Source organism: Nerophis ophidion, linkage group LG21, assembly GCF_033978795.1.
Source record: "Nerophis ophidion isolate RoL-2023_Sa linkage group LG21, RoL_Noph_v1.0, whole genome shotgun sequence".
Taxonomy (NCBI): domain Eukaryota; kingdom Metazoa; phylum Chordata; class Actinopteri; order Syngnathiformes; family Syngnathidae; genus Nerophis; species Nerophis ophidion.
In genome coordinates, this window is record NC_084631.1 from 14,639,612 (window position 1) to 14,663,548 (window position 23,937).

The window sequence follows — 23,937 nt, forward strand, 5'->3', positions numbered from 1 at the left end:
TTTTTTTTTTTTTAAATACAACTACAACATAACTACATAAGCAGATAAAATATAATTAAACATATGATACTAGTACCGTATTTTCCGGACTATAAAGCACACTTGAAATATTTTTTTTTCTCAAAATTCAACAGTGCGCCTTATAACCCGGTGCACCTAATGTACGGAATAATTCTGGTTGTGCTTACCGACCTCAAAGCAATTTTATTTGGCACATGATGATAAGTGTGACCAGAATGGGCCGTCAAACATAAGATATATGTTTAAACTGCACTATGATGGCAATATGACTCAAGTAAACTACACCAACATGTTATATGTTCCATTGAAAATATGGAACACTACACACGGCGCTCAAAAATCCATGAAAATGTTTTAGTACGACAAGCCGCACCGCTTGATGGATTGTACTGTGCTTCAACATACAAGTATTATTATGGTATGTGTATAAGGTAAGACATGTTTTCTGGCATTTTGTTTTGCAATATTATGCAAAAGCAACTTTCCTTATGGGTTTTTTACAAGTAGATCCTGAAAAATTGTCGTGTCCGCCTATGTATTCCGTACCGACTCCGTAGTTGATAAGTTTCTTCTTTTTCTCTATCTTCTTAGTTAGATAGATGGATAGTACTTTATTGATTCCTTCAGGAGAGTTCCCACAGGAAAATTAAAATTCCAGCAACAGTGTACAGAATTGGGATCATATTTAAAAACTAAAAAGTAAATAATCGGGGTATAAATGGAAAAAAAAAAAAGAAAATATTATAATAACAATAAAAATAAAAAGCAACAATAAGAATACAAATATAACAATAAAAAAAGAATGTAACAAGAGAAACTAGGCAATAGTGACCATGTTATGAAAATGTATTGCACTGTTTTTATGTTGCAGTTTATGTCAGTACTGTTATTGTCTTGCATCCCCTGTCATCCAAGACCCCCCCTCCCCTCTAGAGAGGAGTTGTACAGTCTGATGGGACATTCATCCTCTGTTGTTGCCATTTCTACTATGAAGTAGTGTAAAGTTCTTATCAAAGCGCTAAAACATAGTGAGTTAACATATTATTCACAGAAGGAACTTTGGTTATGAGAAAGTTGCGGTCGGACGTTTTTTTCACAGGACACATTTGGGGTTTTTTCCGGATGAGGAGATGCTGCTCTGTTATTGATTTAAGTAAATTCTGAATTTCATTTAAAGTTAGCTCCATCTTTTGACACTTCTTCCACTCCCATCTTTGCTTGCTACACCGCTACAACAAAGATGACGGTGAGAAGATGCTGTCGAAAGTGAGCCACGTAAATAAGATCGCCCACAAAATGGCACATCCGGAAGCGACTGTCAGACAGCGGCTTGAAGATGATCTGTAAAACATAATTTATGCAACATTTTCACCAAAGAACCACCATTACATGTTATGTAGACCACAAGGAAATAATCCGGTGCGCCTTACATATGAAAAAAGATCGAAAATAGACCAATCATCGGCAGTGCGCCTTACAATCCGGTGTGCCCTATGGTTCCGAAAATATGGTATTTTTTAAAATTGTGTATTAGATAGTAATAACCACTACTCAAGCACACGTTTGCTCTGCATTAGAAAACTGGAGCCCAATTTTGTTATTCATTTAAGAATAAAAAATACTCCCATTGTCAATAATTGTCTCCAAATGTTTTGATACCTAACAGGTCATTTTTTAGAGTTCTTGTCTTGGGGACGGCGTGGCAATGTTGGTAGAGGGGCTGTGCCAGCAATCTGAGGGTTGTTGGTTCAATCCCCACCTTCTACCATCCTAGTCACGTCCGTTGTGTCCTTGGGCAAGACACTTCACCATTGCTCCTGATGGGTCCTGGTGAGCCCCTTGAATGGCAGTTCCCACCGTCAGTGTGTGAATGGGCGAATGTGGAAATACTGTCAAAGCGCTTTGGGCTCCTTAAAAAGGGGTAGAAAAGCGCTATACAGGTACAACCCATTTACCATGCTGTCTGCTCACGCAGCCACACCCGCCCACCCATCCCTTTCTCTCTTTCTTGTGTCGCTCGCCTACAGTACATCTCCTTTGCCTACCAAAACATAAATTGTTTGCCGTGAAAACAAGTTTTTGCCCTTTTTTCCTGTGGTCTTCCTGGTCCCGTTTTTTTTTTGTTTTCGCTACTGCAGCGATCGAGTCGCTCAACAGGCCTCGCCAACACTAAGAGCGTGGGCTCATTAAAGGAGCACTGCGAGTTTCATGTTCCGCGATTCAATCAAATAACGCGACAGAGATGTATGGACATGAACACAACAGAAATGATATCGCAGCCAAAAATCTATTTTCTGTATAAATATCTGGACAAATAGGAGATTATTATATAATTAAAGAAGAGCAGGCAGCAGCTCACACATTACAATACTTTCTATAACATCCTGGAAGAAATGATGTCAGCAAGCTTAAGTATCTCAACTTTAATCTACATGAAGGACCACAGAATAGTTATTATATGAATGTTCCAAAAAAATTGAGGGTTCCTCACGACAACATTTTTAAATGTATTTAATCTATAAACTGCTATGAAATTGTAATAAGATGAACAGATAGTTATGATGTAGAGAAATACCACAGTTTTCCAATTCTCAACAGGGATTTCCCAGATTTTGAAATGGTCCTCTGACTCGCAACATCAGACACATTTAATAAATGTGTTTGTGTAATTCTCTGATGTTTGTTGTTGCTTAATAACCACAACATTAGCGCTACATAAAACAAGTTGCGACTGATCTGTTTCCTTTAAAAATGAAGTTAGAAAATAACTTAAAGCCTTGTCCAGCTGTTGACTGACATATACTATTAATGTTTAAATACCTTTTACTGCAAATGAAAACTGGCTCCATATATTGGTTACTGGCTTCCTTGACTAGGTATCAGCCCAAAAAAAACATCGGTCGATCTCTCATATTCAATCATCATATCAAAAGTGGACCCAATAGCCTTCAAATTATGTGTTTACTAGATCTGAAGATCTGTATGCGTATGTATGTATGTGTGTGCATATGTAGGTTTATTTACCTATGTATGTACAGTGCAGGCCAAAAGTTTGGACAAACCTTCTCATTTCAATGTGTTTTCTTTATTTTCATGACTATTTACATTGTAGATTGTCACTGAAGGCATCAAAACTATGACACCTGTGAAGTGAAAACCATTTCAGGTCACCTCTTGAAGCTCATTGAGAGAATGCCAAGAGTGTGCAAAACAGTAACCACAACAAATGGTGGCTATTTTGAAGAAACTAGAATATAAAACATGTTTTCAGCTATTTCACGTGTTTTGTTAAGTACATAACTCCACATGTGTTCATTCATAGTTTTGATGCTTTCAGTGACAATTTCCAATAGTCATGAAAATAAAGAAAACGCATTGAATGAGAGGGTGTGTCCAACCTTTAGGCCTGTACTATACGTGCGTATGTATGCATGGATGTACATGTATAAATGTACGTCTGTGTGTATGTTCTTTGCCTTACTCCTACTGAAAATGACCCGAATCGTGACTTCAGAACCGAGGTACGTACAGACCCGTGATTATAGCGCACCATTACAACTTATGGTTGGGGTACTGCTGTTTTGTGTGAAAGAAGACTAGAGATCATCTTCAACAGCCGCCTGCGCACAGTATTGCCTTAAAAGTAAAAGACAGGTGGCGGTGTTCACTGGCCCGGTGCCACGGCACCGTTTCACCAAGGAATGTCCTGTATGGAGTAGAACATGGCAGACACAACACAATTACATTGTGAAGCTGGCCTAAAAGCCTAGAATTGTTCCAATGTATGGTTATTCTAGCCTATCTAGGTATTGTTCTTACAAACATAATAGCTCAAGTATATGAACGAAAACCACAATCCTAGGAGCAGTCTGGCAAAATGTAGTGTGAGTGTGATGTTCTTGGCCCGGACTTTGTGGACCGCCCAATCAACAGTTGGCCTTGCACAGCAGACAGGATCACTTTCACAATTGCAGCTGTTCTCCTTAGCACAGCTCACCCCCCTCCCAGTCACAAGCTTTTGACACACAAAGTAAACTGGTCAACAATTTAGAAAATACTAACCCTTATTTACCTTGCCAAATTGTTTGTTTACTCTTTCAGCCTTCCTCACGCTGCCTCACGTCTATTCTGGGCAAAAGTAACCTACAGTTTGCTGGCATGACAATCAGCCTTACCATCTCTACCAGCAGCCTCAACCTGCTGGCGTCCGACTGCAAACAGGTGGGGGCCTGCTTACACACACACACACACACACACACACACACACACACACACACACACACACACACACACACACACACACACACACACACTGCAGTATTGTTTGTGCCATACAAACAATATGTCTTTATTACCGTAACAATCCAAATAACATTCACCAGTAATCATAGCAAAAACTCATAGAGCGTTTTACACAAGTGTTGAACTCAAGTGGGTGTTGTGTAACTTCCCAGGCAAACACTCAAATTATGGCAGAGTAGCAACATTTAGCATGTTCAGGTCAAATTCCAGAAAGAAACGCCAACATAGGGATGTAGCATGGTCAAGTACACTAAATGCTAATATAAAGCTTCTTAACATTTTACAGTCATAGAAAAAATAGGAGACCTTTTTCCACCGCAATAACTTTTTCCAATTTATCCAGGTAAATTGAGTACTCCCCTGCGTCTCAACCACTTTGAACGCTGATTGAATGAACACATTTGAGGCGTTTCCAAAACTTTGCACTCAGTTTCATTTGCCATTACAGTAGGCGAGGACAACTTTTTTATGTCTTATTTCTTGTGTATTTATGATACAACATACTTGACAACGAAAAAAAAGATGCACGAAAGTAACGATTTGGAGAATCGTTTGTGTGCTGAAGATCGAGGATTAGTGGAATTATCTTGGAGTGTTTACACCTAGCCGTAGCTGTCCATTAACTTCAGTTCAGGTTAGTTTAAAAAAAATCCGGCTGATGACGTAAGGATGAGTGGTACAATACATTTCTACACTGATACCATGTGTAAAACAAGACAATATTAATTTGTATTTATTTTACGAAAGTGTAAATGAAATACAAAGCAAAAATATAAAAAAATATTGTTTTAAAACAAATTGAAACAAACATTATAATAAAAAATACAGGCTCTTGTCCACGGTGTCCAACAGTCAGAAAGTCGTTCCATCAGTGAACGATGAGTTCATGAGTGTCAGGCAATTCCTTGTAGTTCATTTCACCTGTAAAGAACAATATATAAATAATAAATATCACGGCAACAACATAAATACATCAGATTTAGCGTCAGCATGTTAGCATTAGCATTCAGTTCACTCCTGGTAAGACAAATAACTACACAAATGGCGTGTCACTGACTACCGTATTTTCAGGTCTGTAGGACGCATCGGTATATAAACCTCACCCACTAAATTTTAGAAGAAACATTTTATATATACAAACCCCGTTTCTATATGAGTTGGGAAATTGTGTTAGATGTAAATACAAACGGAATACAATGATTTGCGAATAATTTTCTACCCATATTCAGTTGAATATGCTACAAAGACAACATATTTGAAACTGATTAACATTTTTTTTTTTTGCAAATAATCATCAACTTTAGAATTTGATGCCAGCAACATGTGAAAAAGAAGTAGGGAAAGGTGGCAATAAATACTTATAAAGTTGAGGAATGCTCATCAAACACTTATTTGGAACACCCCACAGGTGTTCAGGCTAATTGGGAACAGGTGGGTGCCATGATTGGGTATAAAAGCAGCTCCCATGAAATGCTAAGTAATTCACAAACAAGGATGGGGCGAGGGTCACCACTTTGTAAGCAAATTGTCGAACAGTTTTAGAACAACATTTCTCAAAGAGCTATTGCAAGGAATTTAGGGATTTTACCATCTACTGTCCGTAAAATTATCAAAAGGTTCAGAGAATCTGGAGAAATCACTGCACGTAAGCGATGATATTGCAGACCTTATGACCCCTCAGGCGCTACTGCATCAAAAACCGACATCAGCGTGTAAAGGATGTCACCACACGGGCTCAGGAACACTTCATAAAACCACTGTCAGTAACTACAGTTGGTCGCTACATCTGTAAGTGTAAGTTAAAACTCTACTATGCAAAGCAAAAGCCATTTATCAACAGCACCAAGGAACGCCACCGACTTTGTGGGGCCCGAGCTCATCTAAGATGGACTGATGCAAAGTGGTAAAGTGTTCTGTGGTCTGACGAGTCAACATTTCAAATTATATTTGGAAACTGTGGACTTGGTGTCCTCCGGAACAAAGAGGAAAATAACCATCCGGATTGTTATAGGCGCAAAGTTCAAAAGCCAGCATTTGTGATGGTATGGGGGTGTATTAGTGCCCAAGGCATGGGTAACTTACACATCTGTGAAGGCACCATTAATGCTGAAAGGTACAGACAGGTTTTGGAGCAACATATGTTGTCATCCAAGCAACGTTATCATGGACGTCCCTGCTTATTTCAGCAAAACAAGGCCGAGCCGCGTGTTACAACAGCGTGGCTTCGTAGTAAAAGAGTGCGGGTACTTTCCTGGCTCGCCTGCAGTCCAGACATGTCTCCCATTGAAAATTTGTGGCGCATTATGAAGCGTAAAATACGACAGCGGAGACCCTGGACTGTTGAACGACTTAAGCGCTACATAAAACAAGAATGGGAAAGAATTCCCCTATCAAAGCTTCAACAAATAGTTTCCTCAGTTCCCAAATGTTTATTGAGTGTTGTTAAAAGAAAAGATGATGTAACACAGTGGTGAACATGCCCTTTCCCTACTACTTTGGCACGTGTTGCAGCCATGAAATTCTAAGTTAATTATTATTTGCAAAAAAAAATGAAGTTTATGAGTTTGAACATCAAATATCTTGTCTTTGTAGTGCATTCAATTGAGTTTGGGTTGAAAAGGATTGGCAAATCATTGTATTCCGTTTATATTTACATCCAACACAATTTCCCAAATCATATGGAAGCGGGGTTTGTAGTCTGAGCATGCCAGTGAAATTAGAATGATCTGTGGTGTGTGAATGGAGGGCGAATATTTCAAAACTATCATTTTTGATTAAGCCAGTGTTTCTTAACCATGGGCCGCAAACAAATATATTTTTCTCAGCTGTGGTCCTTATGGTCAGCACCGATACTCAGTTGTAATACACTTTTCCACCATTTGTGGCTATAACGACAATATCAAACGCACAGAAGAAGTGTGGAGTAGGGCTGCGCGATATATATAGATATATTTTTAAACAAGATATGAATTAAGAAAATATTGTAATATCAATAGAATTTATTTCACGTTAAAATGACCAATCGCCGCTTATTTGTTGTGTTCCTTGTTCTCCCCCGCTTCCTACTCCCTCTCATGGGCTACTAAACCCCTCCCCTCCTCCCTCCCAAGATGTGCTTGCACGTATAAGAACATCCATGGTTGGTTGGTTGTTTACTATAATGAGTCACAATTGGTTAAGATTAGAGCAACACATTAGGGACAGGCCAATCAGAGGCAAGATAGGGCGGGCCATGGAATCAGGAAGGGAAAACACAACAGACATCCCAAATGATGACGAGAAAGTCAAGCGGGTGATTGTATATATTTAAAAACTAGTGGAGGTGGCAGAGGGATTCTCTTCTTTAGATTTTTCTTTTAGCGATGTAGACGACATCCAGGAAACCCACAATGCGTCTACTTGGCCACATTTGGACAAATGTATGCGTCCGGATAAAATCAGTCATTCGAGTTGTTTACCATGTAAGCCCAAATCAAAACTGTTCTCAAATGTTGCCAAGTCGGGCATATTTCGCACAAGAAAGCTGACAAAAAAGTATGCCAAAGTGAGGAAGATCATAGCCTGTCAATTAAGTGAAGTCATTTACTTGGCGCTGACCAGAACCGTACGTGTGTGACAGTCCATTACATCGTTGACCTGGATTTAAAAAGTGCCTGTCTGCAAATTTATTTTTTATCTGAGTTTGATTCATTTTGTATAAATTGCACAGCTACATTATTTATATTAGGTAGAAATAATATTTTTCTATTTTATTCATGTTTTGTCATTCTTTCCTACTTTGACAGTTTATTTTCTGTATTGTTAATACCCATCTGGACTAACTGGGTTAATAAAAGTGCCACTGACTGTTTACAGTACAGTTGTCATTTACTTCAATTTCAGTGAATCTTGCTCAAAAATGAATATCTTTGTATGTATACTTTCACCGGAAAATATATTGAGATATATATCGAATATCGAGTTTAAGTAAAAATATATTGAGATATACTTTTTTGTCCATAACGCCCAGCCCTAGTGTGGAGCTAAAGTCATAGGCCCTGTTTGCACTGCACACCAAATCAGATTTTTCTTTACCCTGATAAGACAAAGATTGGATATTTTTTGCCAGTCTAACACTCTAAAGTGCTTCAAATCTGATCTTTTCGCATCAGATTCTGGCCACATCTGGAGGTCGTCTGAATCTGATTTAAATCTGATCTCTTCAAATGTGGTTTCAGTCAAACAGGAATGCGACTGGAGTGTTTGCCCTGAGATCGGTAGGTTGTGAGTTCAAACCCCAACCGAGTCATACCAAAGACATAAAAATGGGACCCGTTACCTTCCCGCTTGGCACTCAGCATCAAGGGTTGGAATTGGGGGTTGAATCACCAATGATTCCTGGGTGTGGCCACCGCTGCTGCTCACTGCTCCTCTCACCTCCCAGGGGGTGATCAAGGGTGATTGGTGAAATGCAGAGAATAATTTCGCCACACCTTGTGTGTGTGTGTGACAATCATTGGTACTTTAACTTTTAACTTTAAATGCTCACGTATCATAAATATACTGCCTTTAAACAAGGCTCGTTTTGCAAAATTAACAAGGTATTAATGTTTTTTACAAAAATAAGAGGAAATATCCTCACACATTACATGTTATCACTGTCGATATTTTTGCGACTGACATACTTCCGGCCGGAAAAACATGAATATTGTCGATAATTTATGTCGACTAATCGTTGCACCCCTAAGGAACAGTCCAGCTATTTGTTTTTCTTATTCAAAATTTTTGTTCATAACCGTGCTATGAGGGCTTTTTTCCCCAATTTCATGTAAAATTCTGTGAATCCTCCTTTACTTTGCAACCCTGTTTTTATGTCTTTTTAAGACAGTAGGAAATATCAGTACAACATGTGCTTTTTTTAAACACAAACAGGCCGTGCAGCTTGTAGTCATTCACAAACAAAGCTTCAGGCTAAATACTAAGAGCAGAGAGATTTGTCAAGTGTTAATGCCGGTATTGATCCGTCATCCATTATTGTTGTAACACTTCAAAAGATGCTCCACGCGCCCTCCTTAGTGTTCTGTCGCTGTTGCAGTCGTTTGCACTCACTGAGGGAAAAACCAAGCACTCGTCCTGGTAGTAATGAGTCCACATTTGTCTCCCCATTCACATCCCATTCACATGCTCTCATCTCCCTTCCCACATGCCATCCATGTCTCTCCTCCTCCTCATCCCTCTTTTCCTCCACAGATAATCGCCAATCATCACATGCAGTCCATCTCCTTTGCCTCTGGAGGAGACCCAGTGAGTCACCCGAGCCCCTCTCTCGCTCTTTCTCTCTCTCTCTCTGGCCTTTTTCCATCTTTCTCCAGCCTGCTTATCCGTCCTGCCTTCCTGCCTTCTGTCATCTTTTATTCCAATGATTACCGCTCACTCCAGCTTCATCTTATTATTACCCCTCGTTATCTCTCTTTCAGCTCTGTGTATGTTTCTCTAACTTTGTGTTACGACTAGAGGATTGCAGCTTTGTCTTTCTTCTTATTGACCTTTTCCGTCATAAACCTACACTTGACTTCTTCCTCCTGTATTGACGTTTCTCCCCCAAATCGTCTCCCCTTGTTTCCCTCAGGACACGGCTGAGTACGTAGCATATGTGGCCAAAGACCCTGTCAACCAGAGAGGTGAGCAGAACTAAAGTCTTTTCTTCATTCTTATCGCAAAGCATTGCCTGTTCAGCAAACCTTGAAAATAAGTCCTTTTACCGAATAAATTGTTCTATTACAATTATTCCTGTTAAATGTATTTAATTAAGTAATTACCTTGTAAATGTGACCCACACAGTTAAACATTACAGAGCAAAGTTGTCTGAACTGGAAAAAAGTCATTACAATTATATTGAGCTAACATACAGTAAGGTATTTCAGGTAATTCCCAACCACAGTACTGCAGCACATTAAGTGTGCCATCCATCCATCCATTTTCTACCGCTTGTCCTTTTCGGGGTCGCAGGGTTTGCTGAAGCCTCTCAGCTGCATTCTGGCAGAAGGCGCCTTACACCCTGGATAAGTCGCCACCTCATCGCAGGGCCATTACGGATAGACTGATAACATTCACATTCGCACACTAGGGCCAATTTAGTGTTGCCAATCAACCTATCCCCAGGTGCATGTCTTTGGAGGTGGGAGGAAGCTGGAGTAACCGGAGGGAATCCACGCAGTGATGGGGAGAACATGCAAACACACATTAGTGTTGTTTTATCCATCCATCTATCCATCTTCTTCTTCTTATCCGAGGTCGGGTCGCGGGGGAAGCAGCCTAAGCAGGGAAGCCCAGACTTCCCTCTCCCGAGCCACTTCGTCTAGCTCTTCCCGGGGGATCCCGAGGCGTTCCCAGGCCAGCCGGGAGACAGTCTTCCCAACGTGTCCTGGGTCTTCCCCGTGGCCTCCTACCGGTTGGACGTGGCCTAAACACCTCCTTTGGGAGGCGTTCGGGTGGCATCCTGACCAGATGCCCGAACCACCTCATTTGGTTCCTCTCGATGTGGAGGAGCAGCGGCTTTACTTTGAGCTCCTCCCGGATGATAGAGCTTATCACCCTATCTCTAAGGGAGAGCCCCGCCACACGGCTTTGGAAACTCATTTCGGCCGCTTGTACCCGTGATCTTGTTCTTTCGGTCATGACCCAAAGCTCATGACCATAGGTGAGGATGAGAACGTAGATCGACCGGTAAATTGAGAGCTTTGCCTTCCGGCTCAGCTCCTTCTTCACCACAACGGATCGGTACAACGTCCGCATTTTTAAAGACGCCGCACCGATCCGCCTGTCGATCTCACAATCCACTCTTCCCCCACTCGTGAACAAGACTCCTAGGTACTTGAACTGCTCCACTTCGGGCGGGGTTTCCTCCCCAACCCGGAGATGGCAGTCCACCCTTTAACGGGACAGAACCATGGACTCAGACTTGGAGGTGCTGATTCTCATTCCGGTCACTTCAAATTCGGCTGCGAACCGAACTAGTGAGAGCTGAAGATCCCGGCCAGATGAAGCCATCAGGACCACATCATCTCCAAAAAGCAGAGACCTAATCCCGCGACCACCAAACCGGAACCCCTCAACGCCTTGACTGCGCCTAGAAATTCTTTCCATAAAAGTTATGAACAGAATCTGTGACAAAGGTCAGCCTTGGCAGAGTCCAACCCTCACTGGAAACGTGTCTGACTTACTGCCAGCAATGCGGACCAAGCTCTGACACTGATTGTACAGGGAGCGGGCCGCCACAATAAGACAGTCCGATACCCCGTGCTCTCTGAGCACTCCCCACAGGACTTTCAGAGAGACACAGTCGAATGCTTTCTCCAGATCCACAAAGCACATTTAGACTGGTTGGGCAAACTCCAATGCACCCTCAAGAACCCTGCCGAGAGTATAGAGCTGGTCTACAGTTCCACGACCAGGACGAAAACCACACTGTTACTCCTGAATCCGAGGTTCAACTATCCGGCGTAGCCTCCTCTCCAGTACACCTGAATAAACCTTACCGGAAAGGCTGAGGAGTGTGATCCCACCATAGTTGGAACACACCCTCCGGACCCCCTTTTTAAAAAGAGGGACCACCACCCCGGTCTGCCAATCCAGAGGTACCACCCCCGATGTCCACGCAATGCTGCAGAGTCTTGTCAACCAAGACAGCCCCACAGCATCCAGAGCCTTAAGGAACTCCGGGCGGATCTCATCCACCCCTGGGGACTTGCGACTGAGGAGCTTTTTAACTACCTTGGCAACCTCAGCCCCAGAAATAGGAGAGCCCACCACCGATTCCACAGGCTCAGCTTCCTCATAGGAAGACGTGTTGGTGGGATTGAGGAGGTCTTCGAAGTATTCCTTCCACCTATCCACAACATCCGCAGTTGAGGTCAGCAGATCACCATCCGCACCATACACTGTGTTGATAGTGCACTGCTTCCCCTAACGGCCCGACAAGCACCAACTACCTTGCGACCACAGCTCCAATTGGCCGCCTCGACAATGGAGGTGCGGAACATGGTCCACTCGGACTCAATGTCCAGCACCTCCCTCGTGACATGTTCACAGTTCTTCCGGAGGTGGGTATTGAAACTCTCTCTGACAGGAGACTCTGTCAGACGTTCGCAGCGGACCCTCACAATGCTTTCGGGCTGCCAGGTCTGTCCGGGATCCTCCCCCACCATCGCAGCCAACTCACCACCAGGTGGTGATCGGTAGAAAGCTCCGCCCCTCTCTTCACCCGAGTGTCCAAAACATGAGCCCGCAAATCCGATGACACAACTACAAAGTCAATCATGGAACTGCGGTCTAGGGTGTCCTGGTGCCAAGTGCACATATGGACACCCTTATGTTTGAACATGGTATTTGTTATGGACAAACTGTGACGAGCACAAAAGTCCAATAACAAAACACCACTCGGGTTCAGGTCTGGGCGGCCATTCTTCCCAATCAAAATTGTAGTTTTCATACTATAAGTTGCACCGGATTTTCAAGGCGCACTGCAGATGAGTGGGTCTTTTCAGGTCTATTTTCACACGCACGACTTAAACAATTTAAGGCACAAATAATTTTTTCTCTTATTTACATGCCTCCACTTAGACCGCTTCTCAATCCCCATCATCTTTGTTGTACCTGTAGTTTTTAATGCTTCCATAGCGAGTTTACTGACATATACAGTATAAGTTCGAACTGTACGCTACTTTGTATTAGAAATGGCAATAGCGGAAGATAAATGCCCCACAACAAGATGTTAGGAGCTTATTGACTAAGGTGCAGACTGCAATGGCTCACTCACGCAAATTTCCCGGGGTATATTCAGATCCTAAATACACAACAGCAGGTACCAAAAGGTAAACAAAAGTTGGTTTTGTGTATTATTGCAAAACAAAATGCCAGATAATGTCTCCCAATAGGTGCCATTTTGGGGTCCTTAAACCCGTATGTTGAATCACAGTACGTCTGACTACAGTTACTGTAATGCACCGAAAACCAAAGTCGACTCGTACTAAAACATTCTGACAGATTTTTGAGAGCCGTGTGTAATGTTTTATGTTCAGAATGAAACTTAAAAGTTTTGGTCTTACGGTGCTTGCTAGTCATTTATTGAACAGGCTTCATTCAACCTGCAGTCCACACATATCTTTTATGTGCGACTGCCACCTGCTGGTCACACTTATCATTACACTATGTACCATAAAAAATTGGTTTGAGGTCAGCACAACCAGATATGATTCATACACAAGGCGCACCGGGTAATAAGGCGCACTGTCGATTCATGAGAACATTTTAAGATTTTAGGTGCCCCATAAGGTGCCCCATATAGTTTGAAAAATACGGAACTGTAAATATATTCTATAAAATAACACAATTAAAAACTATATAACAATAAATATTATCAAGCACAACTCAGTGTGACCCAAAGGACCGCAATGTGTTTGTAGCATTGGGTTTATATTAGATATTACACATTGTTTCATTTGCATAACTTGCCGTAACGCAAAAGTCAGTGTTAATATATGTTATGGCATAGGCTGCTTGGTTTGTGACATTAAAATATTCAAATGTATCTCATGTTTGTAAGCATCTTTCAACAACAAAACATGAACTTATTGATTTACAGATAAGCTACACAGACGGTGCCATCATAATGTGTTTGCGAGAGAGGGCCAAATCTAAACAAATAGAATTAAAAAGCATAACACATCTTTCTGCGGCGGTCCAAACTGATTCTAACTAAAACCAGTTGAGACTGGTTCAACAGCTTCTCTGCTGGTTGCAGCCAAGTACAGTACTTCTTGTCATGAAAACCCTCTGTTTGCGGACTTTTCGGTTTACCAACGACTAGTTCAAACTGAGTATGCCTCTGTAGTATGCGAACCAAGACTCTGTGTACAAACGCTTCATTCATTTATTTTGTACCCCGCTGGTAGCTGTTATATTTTGTGCTTGCTCGTACTGAAGAGATTGAGGAAGCTGGTTTCTTACCACAGCAAGTTTTTAATTGTGATGAGATCAGACTTTTCCAGAAACAGATTTCATTCTCCACACTGAGCTCTTCTTTCTCCCTGTGTCTGCTCTTTTTTCTCTCTTCTCTCAACAGCTGCTCCTTTCCGATGACATTAAAGTAGATTTTACCCTTTTAAATGTTTATTATTATAGCGATTTGGTTTTTAAAGTTAAGGATTTTTGTGATTTTTGATTGTCAGGGAACCAAAAGTACTTCTGTGTGAGTACGTGTGTTGGTAGAACGGCGCATGCGGAAGACAGTTTAGCTTGTTGTTGTTGATGTTTTGGAGTGTTATTGAATAGATAGTTGATCCATCACCTCCTTGTTATGTTTGTTTGATACACCATATTGTATAGCACTTTTTATCATGTTCAAAGTGTATAAAACTTCACAAAACTGTGGATTTTTGTCAAGGCTGTAACCTATTATTCATATTTACTTTGTTTTCTTATGGAGAAATCTTGCTTCACTTAACACATTTTTCTATTTACCCTGTTCAACAACCAATTAAGTTTGTAAATCAAAGTTCTACTGGTGTACTTTTGCCTCAGTCACTTCAAGACCAAAGCTAAACCAACAATCAGCTCCACGTAATGGACACAATTCTTAAAGACAAATGGATTATTCAGTCCATTCTAACACAATCACTACGTTTACATGCACACAATAATCCTGTATTTATTTTAGTTGTGTAAATATTCCAAAAACTTGCATTTTTTTGTAATAGGCATATTTTTGTTCACATATCAGCGTATTGCGATTATCGTCAAACGTCAAAACAAACAAAAAAGATGGACCTTAAAGACAAAGCGCTTGCTCTGTTACATTTTGTTGCCTAGGCGCCTGCAATTATGTCTTGCCATGGTTCAAGTTAATACAAACCTGCAAGTTATGTAAGTTATTATTGTGTTACTTTCTATGTCGTGGCATGGTAGGCTATGTCATCCCTCAGCTGGTTTTAAAGTAGTTTCCAAAAGCTGCTTCCTTAGTTTTTTTCAAATCGTAGTAAACATATCAGTGATCTGGTAGTTACGCTTCATAAGTATATGCCATAGTACTTAAAGGAGCCATATGTAAAAATCTATCCAGAAATGTTTGCAATCACGGTCAAAACTCTGTAGTCCTCTCCCCTTCGCCCTGACTGAGGTTGCCAGATACGCACCGGAATCCAGCTCAATCGACTGAGCTACTCCAAGGAACTTCAAACTTCCTTTGCCTCTTACTTGGGGTTGAGGTGCTTGGACGCTAATAGCTGAATAGACAAGTGTTTTGTCAATAACAAACCTCTAACCAACACATTTTACACAGAAATTAGGCTATATTCAGGAAGAAGGACGATGTGCCTGCGTACAGTATCACAACAAATGGCAATCATATGGTTATTGTTGGTACTATCAGAAAACAAGACTAAAACAAACTACAACCAACGCTAGCAATGGTTATACTGGTGAAAATAAGTAGACCATTTTACCAAGTTATGTCTATAGGCTTCTGTTTCAAACGTTTTAGACTGCCATATAACTTGGTACATGTAGTCCACAATATGCAAACACGAATTAGGAATTATTATATCATGGGATTTGGCTGTCTCCATACGTTTCACATTGCCATGACGGCTGCCATGGCAATATGGCAAGTTTGGCGTCAGATGAAAAAATATTTTTCGCCTTCAATCGTCTCCATCTTTCAAAGGCGTCCCCGATGCAAATCATTGTTTTGTTTCTGTCTTTGTCATGAATAAGTTGAGAATCGTAATGGGGCCTTTTAGATTTATTAAGGTCTGACATGTTTAGTAACTTTACCAGTGGCTGTAGCTAGATAAAGATGGTGGTGTGTAACTGGCAACCTGGATGTATCACACTCACATACTTTCTAATTGGTTAAAACGGTGGAGGGTGGGACATCGAAATGAAAATAATAACAAGATTTTGGGGCTGTAAATCTAATTTTGAAATGAGCGTATCCAGGCTGAACAACTGTTATCAGTTATAAAGGTGTTCGAAAAGAACATGATTTATTAATGCCTTTTGACATATCAGGGCCATTTAATGATGACTTGACATGCAATTCTTACATATGCTCCTTTAGATCATTAAGGATATCTGTCAATACATCTGTTTCATTCTCACCCCAAAAATGTTAACCTTTAACCTTTACCCTTTGACAACAATGCTAACACACCTACACAAATCCCCAAATCCTTTGCAAACTGAGTAGAAAGCATGCACATTAACTACATGCTGTGCATCACAATTGTTTTTGAAGGGAACTGCACTTTTGGTCCATCCATTCTGTGTCAATGGTGTTCAAACATGACAGTGACAAGTGGTAAAATGCATGCGTTTTTGGGATGATTATAATTGGTTTGTTTTCTGCCTGTGTGTTTTTGAAAGTTCTTTAATAGATAGATATTACTTCATTGATTCCTTCAGGAGAGTTCCCTCGGGAAAATTTATATTCCAGCAGCAGTGTACAGAATTGAGATTGAATTTAAAAACTAAATAAATAATGGGGGTATAGATGGAAATAAAATAGAAAATATAATAGTAAATATAAAAATAAAAAGCAACAATAACAATACAAATATAACAGTAAAAATAAAAATATAACAACAGAAACTAGGCAGTAGTGATCATGTTATGAAAATGTATTGCATTGATACTGCACTGTTAATTAATGTGCGTATATGTACAAATCTGTTTCCTTCCTCTATTGCAGCATGTCATATTCTGGAATGTTCTGAGGGTTTAGCCCAGGAAGTCATCAGCACCATCGGCCAGGCCTTTGAACTGCGTTTCAAACAGTACCTAAAGAACCCGCCCAAACTGGTCACGCCTCATGACAGGTAAATGCTACATCCTCTATTCTTTTCAAAAATGATGACACTGAATCACAGCAAATGACCCCAAATTATTGTAATAAATTAATGATTAATCAGTAATACATTTGGAGAAGGAGTAGGATTAATGCTACTTAACTAATATAGAAAACAGATAAACCATGACCATATTTGCTCACATTACATGAGCTACTCTTTGTATGGACTTTGTATGGAGCTTTTTCTATTTTCTAACACTGTCCAGAATGGCTCCATTTGATGGCTCTGCATGGGAGGAAGAGGATGACGAGGCTGTTCCCCTGCCTGAGGTCCCTTACTATAATAATTTTCCTGGTAAACAACCTCCCGCTGGTGGTCTGGTTGACATGAGAACACGTCCAGGAGCCACGCTGGTGAGACACACGGACGCATGCATTGCTCACGCATTAAACACAGAACCCCTGTGGTCCTGCATTCAGGAGATAAGAGCATATTTAATTGTATAGCAACTGCTGAGGCTCTGTTTGATATCAGTGCAACCATGAGGGGCTTTTTAACTGGCCAGAGAAAACCCTACAGCAGAGCAGATGTAAACATTGTACACATACAGTACAGCAGGCTCTTTCTGCAGTGGCACATGCTTAAGTTGATTCTGCTTATGTTGACAATCCGTTAGTGGCAACCAACTCAAGTCCTGGTCCTGCGGGTTTTTATTAATATTTAAAAGTGTCTACTTAGATTGAAGAAAATGGTTGATCACTTTAGTGGAGATAATATTTAAGAGGCAAGGGTTATTTTTTATGAAAAGTGGATCGATTTATGTTGACATGTGTCATCATTGTTACTAGATATGTCCGACAATATCGGACTGCCAATATTATCGGCTGATAAATGCTTTAAAATGTAATATCGGAAATTATCGGTATTGGTTTCAAAATGTAGAATTTATGACTTTTTAAAACACCGCTGTACGGAGTGGTACACGGACGTAGGGATAAGTACAGAGCAGTTGCCTCTCCCAGTCGTACTTGCAGCCCTCACGATTTTCTCGGGAGACTCACGAATTTCACTGCCCCTCCCAAAAATCTCCCGGGGCAACCATTCTCCCGAATTTCTCCCGATTTCCACCCTGACAACAATTTTGTGGGCGTGCCTTAATGGCACTGCCTTTGCGTACCGGCCCAATCACATGATATCTACGGCTTTTCACACACACAAGTGAATGCAAAGCATACTTGGTCGACCGCCATACAGGTCACACTGAGGGTGGCCGTATAGACAACTTTAACACTGTTACAAATATGCGCCACACTGTGAACCCACACCAAGCAAGAATGACAAACACATTTTGGGAGAACATCTGCACACAACATAAACACAACAGAACAAATACCCAGAACCCCTTGCAGCACTAACTCTTCCGGGTTGCTACAATATATACCCCCTTCTTCCCCCTACCTTTCCCCAAATCAACCCCGCCCACCTAAATCTCCACATGCTTTCTCAGGGAAAGCATGTTCCAAATTCCAAGCTGCTGTTTTGAGGCATGTTAAAAAAAAATACCCTTTGTGATTTCAATAATAAATATGGCAGTGCCATGTTGGCATTTTTTTCCATAACTTGAGTTTATTTATTTTTAGAAAACCTTGTTACATTGTTTAATGCATCCAGCGGGACATTACAACAAAATTAGGCATAATGATGTGTTAATTCCACGACTGTATATATCGGTATCGGTTAATATCGGTATCAGTAATTAAGAGTTGGACAATATCGGAATATCGGATATTGGCAAAAAAGCCATTATCGGACATCTCTAATTGTTACCAAGCAGTTTGAGCGGCAACTACAAGATACTGTATAGTTACATCAAACATTCCCTCCAGGATTTCACAGGCTTCATTGTGGTTGTCTATCCATCCATCCATCCATCCATCCATTTTCTACCGCTTGTCCCTTTTGGTTGTTGTAGTCTAAAATGCCTAAATTTGCAGCATGTTTTTTAACAAGTGTAGGAAACCCATGTCAACAAACTGTCATAGGTTAAAAAATCTTTTGTTATCACCAATTCTCCTTATGTCTCTCGACAAAGTCGCAAGGCAATGTGGCAGCAGTGACTATTTTAGGTTTGGGTTAAGTCGACAACTGTGTATGTCAGCCAGTCTGAGAGATGGGTTTTTCTGTGTTCATCATTTCTTGATGTCTGTGTGTTTGCAGCCTTACGGACAGCCGGGTCAGAATGACATTCACAAGCAGCCTCTTCCGCCTCTGCCAGGTGAGCAGCAGACGGGACAAGTCAAGGTTATTGTTCAGGCTTAGAACAAAAAGGATTAAATGTTTAATTTTGGCATCAGCCCCTTGTTTCGCTCACTTAAGTCATCCCATACAGTACTATGTTTTTTTTCTCTGTGTTAAAATGTAAGCGTGTTGGAAATAAAAGTAAATATACACCTTGTGTTTTGCTTGTAGTAGGTGCCAAGGAAGGAGGACGAGAGCTGTTTGATGACCCCTCCTACGTCAACGTGGATAAGCCCCGCCCCCCAGTCGCTGCAAATGGAAACGCTCACAGAGATGCTTTTGACATGAGTGAGTTCCGGTTCCTTTCAGTAAAGCAGCACTAGAAGGTGGTAATACCATTTATCCAATTGAGATATCTTAAAGGGGAACTGCACTTTTTTGAGAATTTTGCCTATTGTACACTATCCTTATGAGAGACAAGAACACAGGTTTTATTTAATTTTTTTAGAATTTTAAAGATGATTAAAAAAACACTTGAAAGATGGGGCTAATAAGAGCCACCGTTGTAGCCTTCAAAGCCCTTTAAAACATCTTCAAAACCTTCCATCAACTTTTTATATACACACTGCAAGTATATATATATATATAAAATGTAGTAACAGACACGTTCATAACAATATGTAATATTTCCAAAATGTACTGTATTTTGATCATTTTAATCAATGGGGACTGATTTCTTCAGCGCATTGATTTCTGTTTCCAAAGCAACGCACTTCCAACTCCTGACAACAAATGTATGTCCTACAAACGCTTGTGTGTGTTCCAATAATGGCAGAATCGACAACAGAAAACAAAGATGACTATTGTTGGACAAATAAGGATTGACAATCTTATATTTTTGAAGCTAAATACACAAAGGATGAACTGCTGCATAAAGGAAGGGTGAGACCTTAGAGCAGATGGAAGCTAAGAGAGTTAGGTTGGCGTGACTTTGACGCTGTCAATGTGGAATTTGGAGACACGCTGTTTTGACTTAAATGGAGTGCTTAACCAAATAAACCAGAAAAAAGTCCCTGGCCAGCTGGACCAAATGCAAGACTGTCCATTGTGAGAGTCACACTTAAATATAAATCATGATACACACAGCGCGTCATGCGTGTTTCTAAACCTACAGTACATATGTTGTCTGGCTCGCTGTGTACAAACAAAATTTGAAATGTGGGGTAATACTTTACAGTTACTGTAACGTATTAGCTTAGTTCATGTTTTTTCGTCAGTACAGATCGGTGTCCTATTGCACTGTTGTGCAATACAAACTCAAACGTATTTCGTGTTATCGTAGAAGCTCGCTTATCGCTTGCCATAGTTAGATTTTACGGCTAATACCGTAACATGCCGTTGTGTTACTATGCTAGAAAAAGAGTTCCTCAGTGTTAGCTCGTAAAATAACAATGTGGCTACAGTTTGGTTATTATACAGGTTAAGGAACGAATGAAGTATTGTTGACGGTTTTTGAATGCATTTTAAAGTTATTTAGAGGTATAATTGATTGCTAGCCATCAAGTAAAAGCCGATTTTTACATGTTATAATGCAAAAAACCCAAAACCCTTTGCCTTGTCTCTCATAATAAATGTGAACGATGGGGACATTTTTTTTTTTTTTTTTAAGTGCAGTTGATTACATTATAATAGCACAAAATAATATACATGAAAACACTTCTACAGACATGATTTAGTAAGTACAAATTGTTTTAGTTATATTGTAAAAATTACAAATGTTACTTGGAGTGATGAATGAAGAATCCTATCCACCAGAAACGCTATTGACTAATACAGTGGTAAATAAAACAGGATATACTTCCAGTTCGAGGTGCAAAACAGGAAGCACATTTTCAACCAGCATCACCTGCAGTAAGCAAACTCGTCCACAAGATGGCAACCTAGCACGAACAATAACACATCTTTTTAATGTCTGTCTGTGTTTTATGAAAAATTATTTGTTGAATACGAAACATTATGGCCGTAAGCGAGGAAAAGTCCATAAATTAGCAACACCATTTTGTAGGCCGCAGGGTTCAAAACATTGGAAAAAATTAGCGTTTTATATTCCGGAAAAACAGTAAGTAGTCTTGTGTTTTCATGTGACATTTTATACTTTCATCTAACTGAGTTGCTGCGCACATATATTTATATATTTGGACTACAATAACAAGAAACACCTGTCGCACACGCACAATCTTTCTTTAGGTGGCTAACAATATATTCTTTTTTAAATGGGTTAATCCGGATTAATACTGCCATTCTTCTATTTTCAAGTTTATTTTGCATGAGCAGTAAGTTTTAATGCTGCGTAACTAGACAATAGTTATGTTGCTGATGTCTTTTTACGTTGTTTTAGCGACAATAATGACGTTGACAATCTTAAACACGTGTCAACATAAATGGATCCCGAAATAACCCTTTTGGATCTAAACTTGTATGTCAAAAAAAGCGTTGACGACTGAAGCTGGCACCTAATGATGAAGTTAGGTATTCTAAAACCCATGGTAATAAATGGACCCAACTTTTTATAAAATTGACATTTTTGGATCACACATTTATGTTGACTTAAACATGCACTTTTTAGTAAGGCTGGGCGATAAAACAATATCTATATTTATCGTGATAGACACATTATCAATATCAATAAAAAATGCGATTGATAAAACGTTGGATTATTTTTTTCCTTCTTTGTCCAAAGAAAGCGGAAGTTGTGAAGCAAGGTTGGTTGCATGAACAAAGGCATTTGCTTTCTGGTAATTAAGGAACCCAGGAAGGGATCACTGATCAATGGGAGTGACGTGGTAACTGTATCAACTATCAAGTTTGGTTGCACCATCTTGTTGTCTAGCTGTTGATTCTAACATGGAGTGAGAAGAGAAAGTAAAAATGATGAGTTAGTGGATAAAACAGGGAAAGAAACACCTTGACAGTATGGCAATTTTGGGAATTTTTAAAAAAACAGACCGTAGTGATGCAAGGCGCTTGTCCACACCAAGACCGCTAATGCCACACCACCTTAGCCGCGCTCACCCTTTAAAGCTGTAACTTTCTGCCACTAAACCTGCAGAAAATAGTTATTCTCAAGTTTCTCTGTGTTTACATTTTTACACTTTGTACTATTTTGTTACACTTTATAAAGCATTTCTTAGATATTCCTTATTTGTTCACTTTCATTTTAAGAGGTGTTTAAGTGTTCAATGTGATTTTTACAATTTTGTTTAAATTGATTTAGTATTTTCCTTGCTTGTGTTGACATTTCCTTTCTGTCTTGATAGCTGAGGGGATTATTATCTGAGCAAGGTTAAATTTTAAATGAAAATATTTCCTTTTAATATTTTTTTTCCCTTAATAATTGTATATATAGATTGGTTAAAAACACTTATCTCATGAAACAGTTTTCAAACATATCGCCCAGCCGTAGTTTTTAGTAAGAAGAACACGGTAGACCAGGACTTGGTGAGTTGGTCCACAAAGACAGGCTGTGGACTTAAAGGGGTTCCATGTATTTGTTTCATTTGTTACCAGTTCTTGTTGAGTTTTCACAAAGAAAAAGTTAAATTCCTACAAATCATTTGATGCTCACTGATCTGAGGTCTCTCGTGACATCAGGCAGGAAAGGGATTCAAACAGTCACATTTTTTTTGCTAAATGTTGGTCCCATTTTAAATTGTACAACTTAAGAGGCATTCAACTGTATATTATTGGTATTCACACATTTGTGGGCCAGAGTCATCGATTTATCTTTTCTGTTTATTCAAGTAAAACTACTGCCAATCACATACTACACTGTGTAATATTGAAGGAGTCTGGACACTGCATGTTCTGCTGGTAGTTTGTATCCTCGAGGAAATAAAATTGGTTAATCAGTTACTCAGGTAATGAGTACCTTGTAGCCCTGCAGCAAGATAAGAGTATTAAAGGGCCTTTGTCTCTGACAGTGCATTTGATGCAGCATAATTGTGTTTCACAGCTGTGTTTTTTTTTTGCACATAACTGCCTACCATCAAATAAGTGGATAAATAAAAGTGAAGAAATACAATATGAAGCTTCACAAACAATATGTGTTTCCCTCTGTCTTAAAAGAGCCATTTGATGATGCCATAGGGGTCTCTGGGCCAGTCCCAACGACGGCAGCGCCCCCTCTGGTGGAGCAGTTGCAGTGCGAGACCTGGTTCCATGGCAGCTTAAGTCGCAGGGAATCTGAGAGGCTGCTGAGCCGCGACGGAGATTTTCTGGTGCGAGAGTCGGGAACCACACCCGGGCAATATGTCCTTACGGGGCAGCAGGGCGGACAGCCCAAACACCTGCTTCTAGTCGACCCCGAGGGAGTGGTGAGTAAAGCAAGGATTTTTTAATAATACAAGTCATTTATTATGTTAATATATAATTTAAGTCAGCAATTAGTTGTACCTGAATTTGTATTTGCCAACTGATTATCTTTAAACTGATGCATGAAAATATATTAATTTAAAAAATGTGGACAAAAAGTTTCATGCATAAAATGGTT

At 40.1% G+C, this 23,937-nt stretch overlaps 1 protein-coding gene across 4 annotated transcripts in view; it reads left to right on the forward strand.

Annotated features, from left to right (window-relative positions):
* Window positions 1-23,937, forward strand: part of shc1 (SHC (Src homology 2 domain containing) transforming protein 1) — an 83,196-nt gene that overhangs the window by 51,265 nt on the left and 7,994 nt on the right. For 3 of the 4 annotated variants that reach the window (XM_061881984.1, XM_061881985.1, XM_061881982.1), the window contains 8 exons: window positions 4,123-4,242; window positions 9,553-9,606; window positions 9,932-9,983; window positions 17,051-17,177; window positions 17,416-17,563; window positions 19,368-19,425; window positions 19,620-19,736; window positions 23,514-23,761. In XM_061881984.1, the coding sequence (XP_061737968.1) occupies window positions 4,123-4,242; window positions 9,553-9,606; window positions 9,932-9,983; window positions 17,051-17,177; window positions 17,416-17,563; window positions 19,368-19,425; window positions 19,620-19,736; window positions 23,514-23,761 (924 nt within the window). The remainder of the gene's footprint in view (window positions 1-4,122; window positions 4,243-9,552; window positions 9,607-9,931; window positions 9,984-17,050; window positions 17,178-17,415; window positions 17,564-19,367; window positions 19,426-19,619; window positions 19,737-23,513; window positions 23,762-23,937) is intronic. The other variant, XM_061881983.1, reaches the window with a different exon arrangement.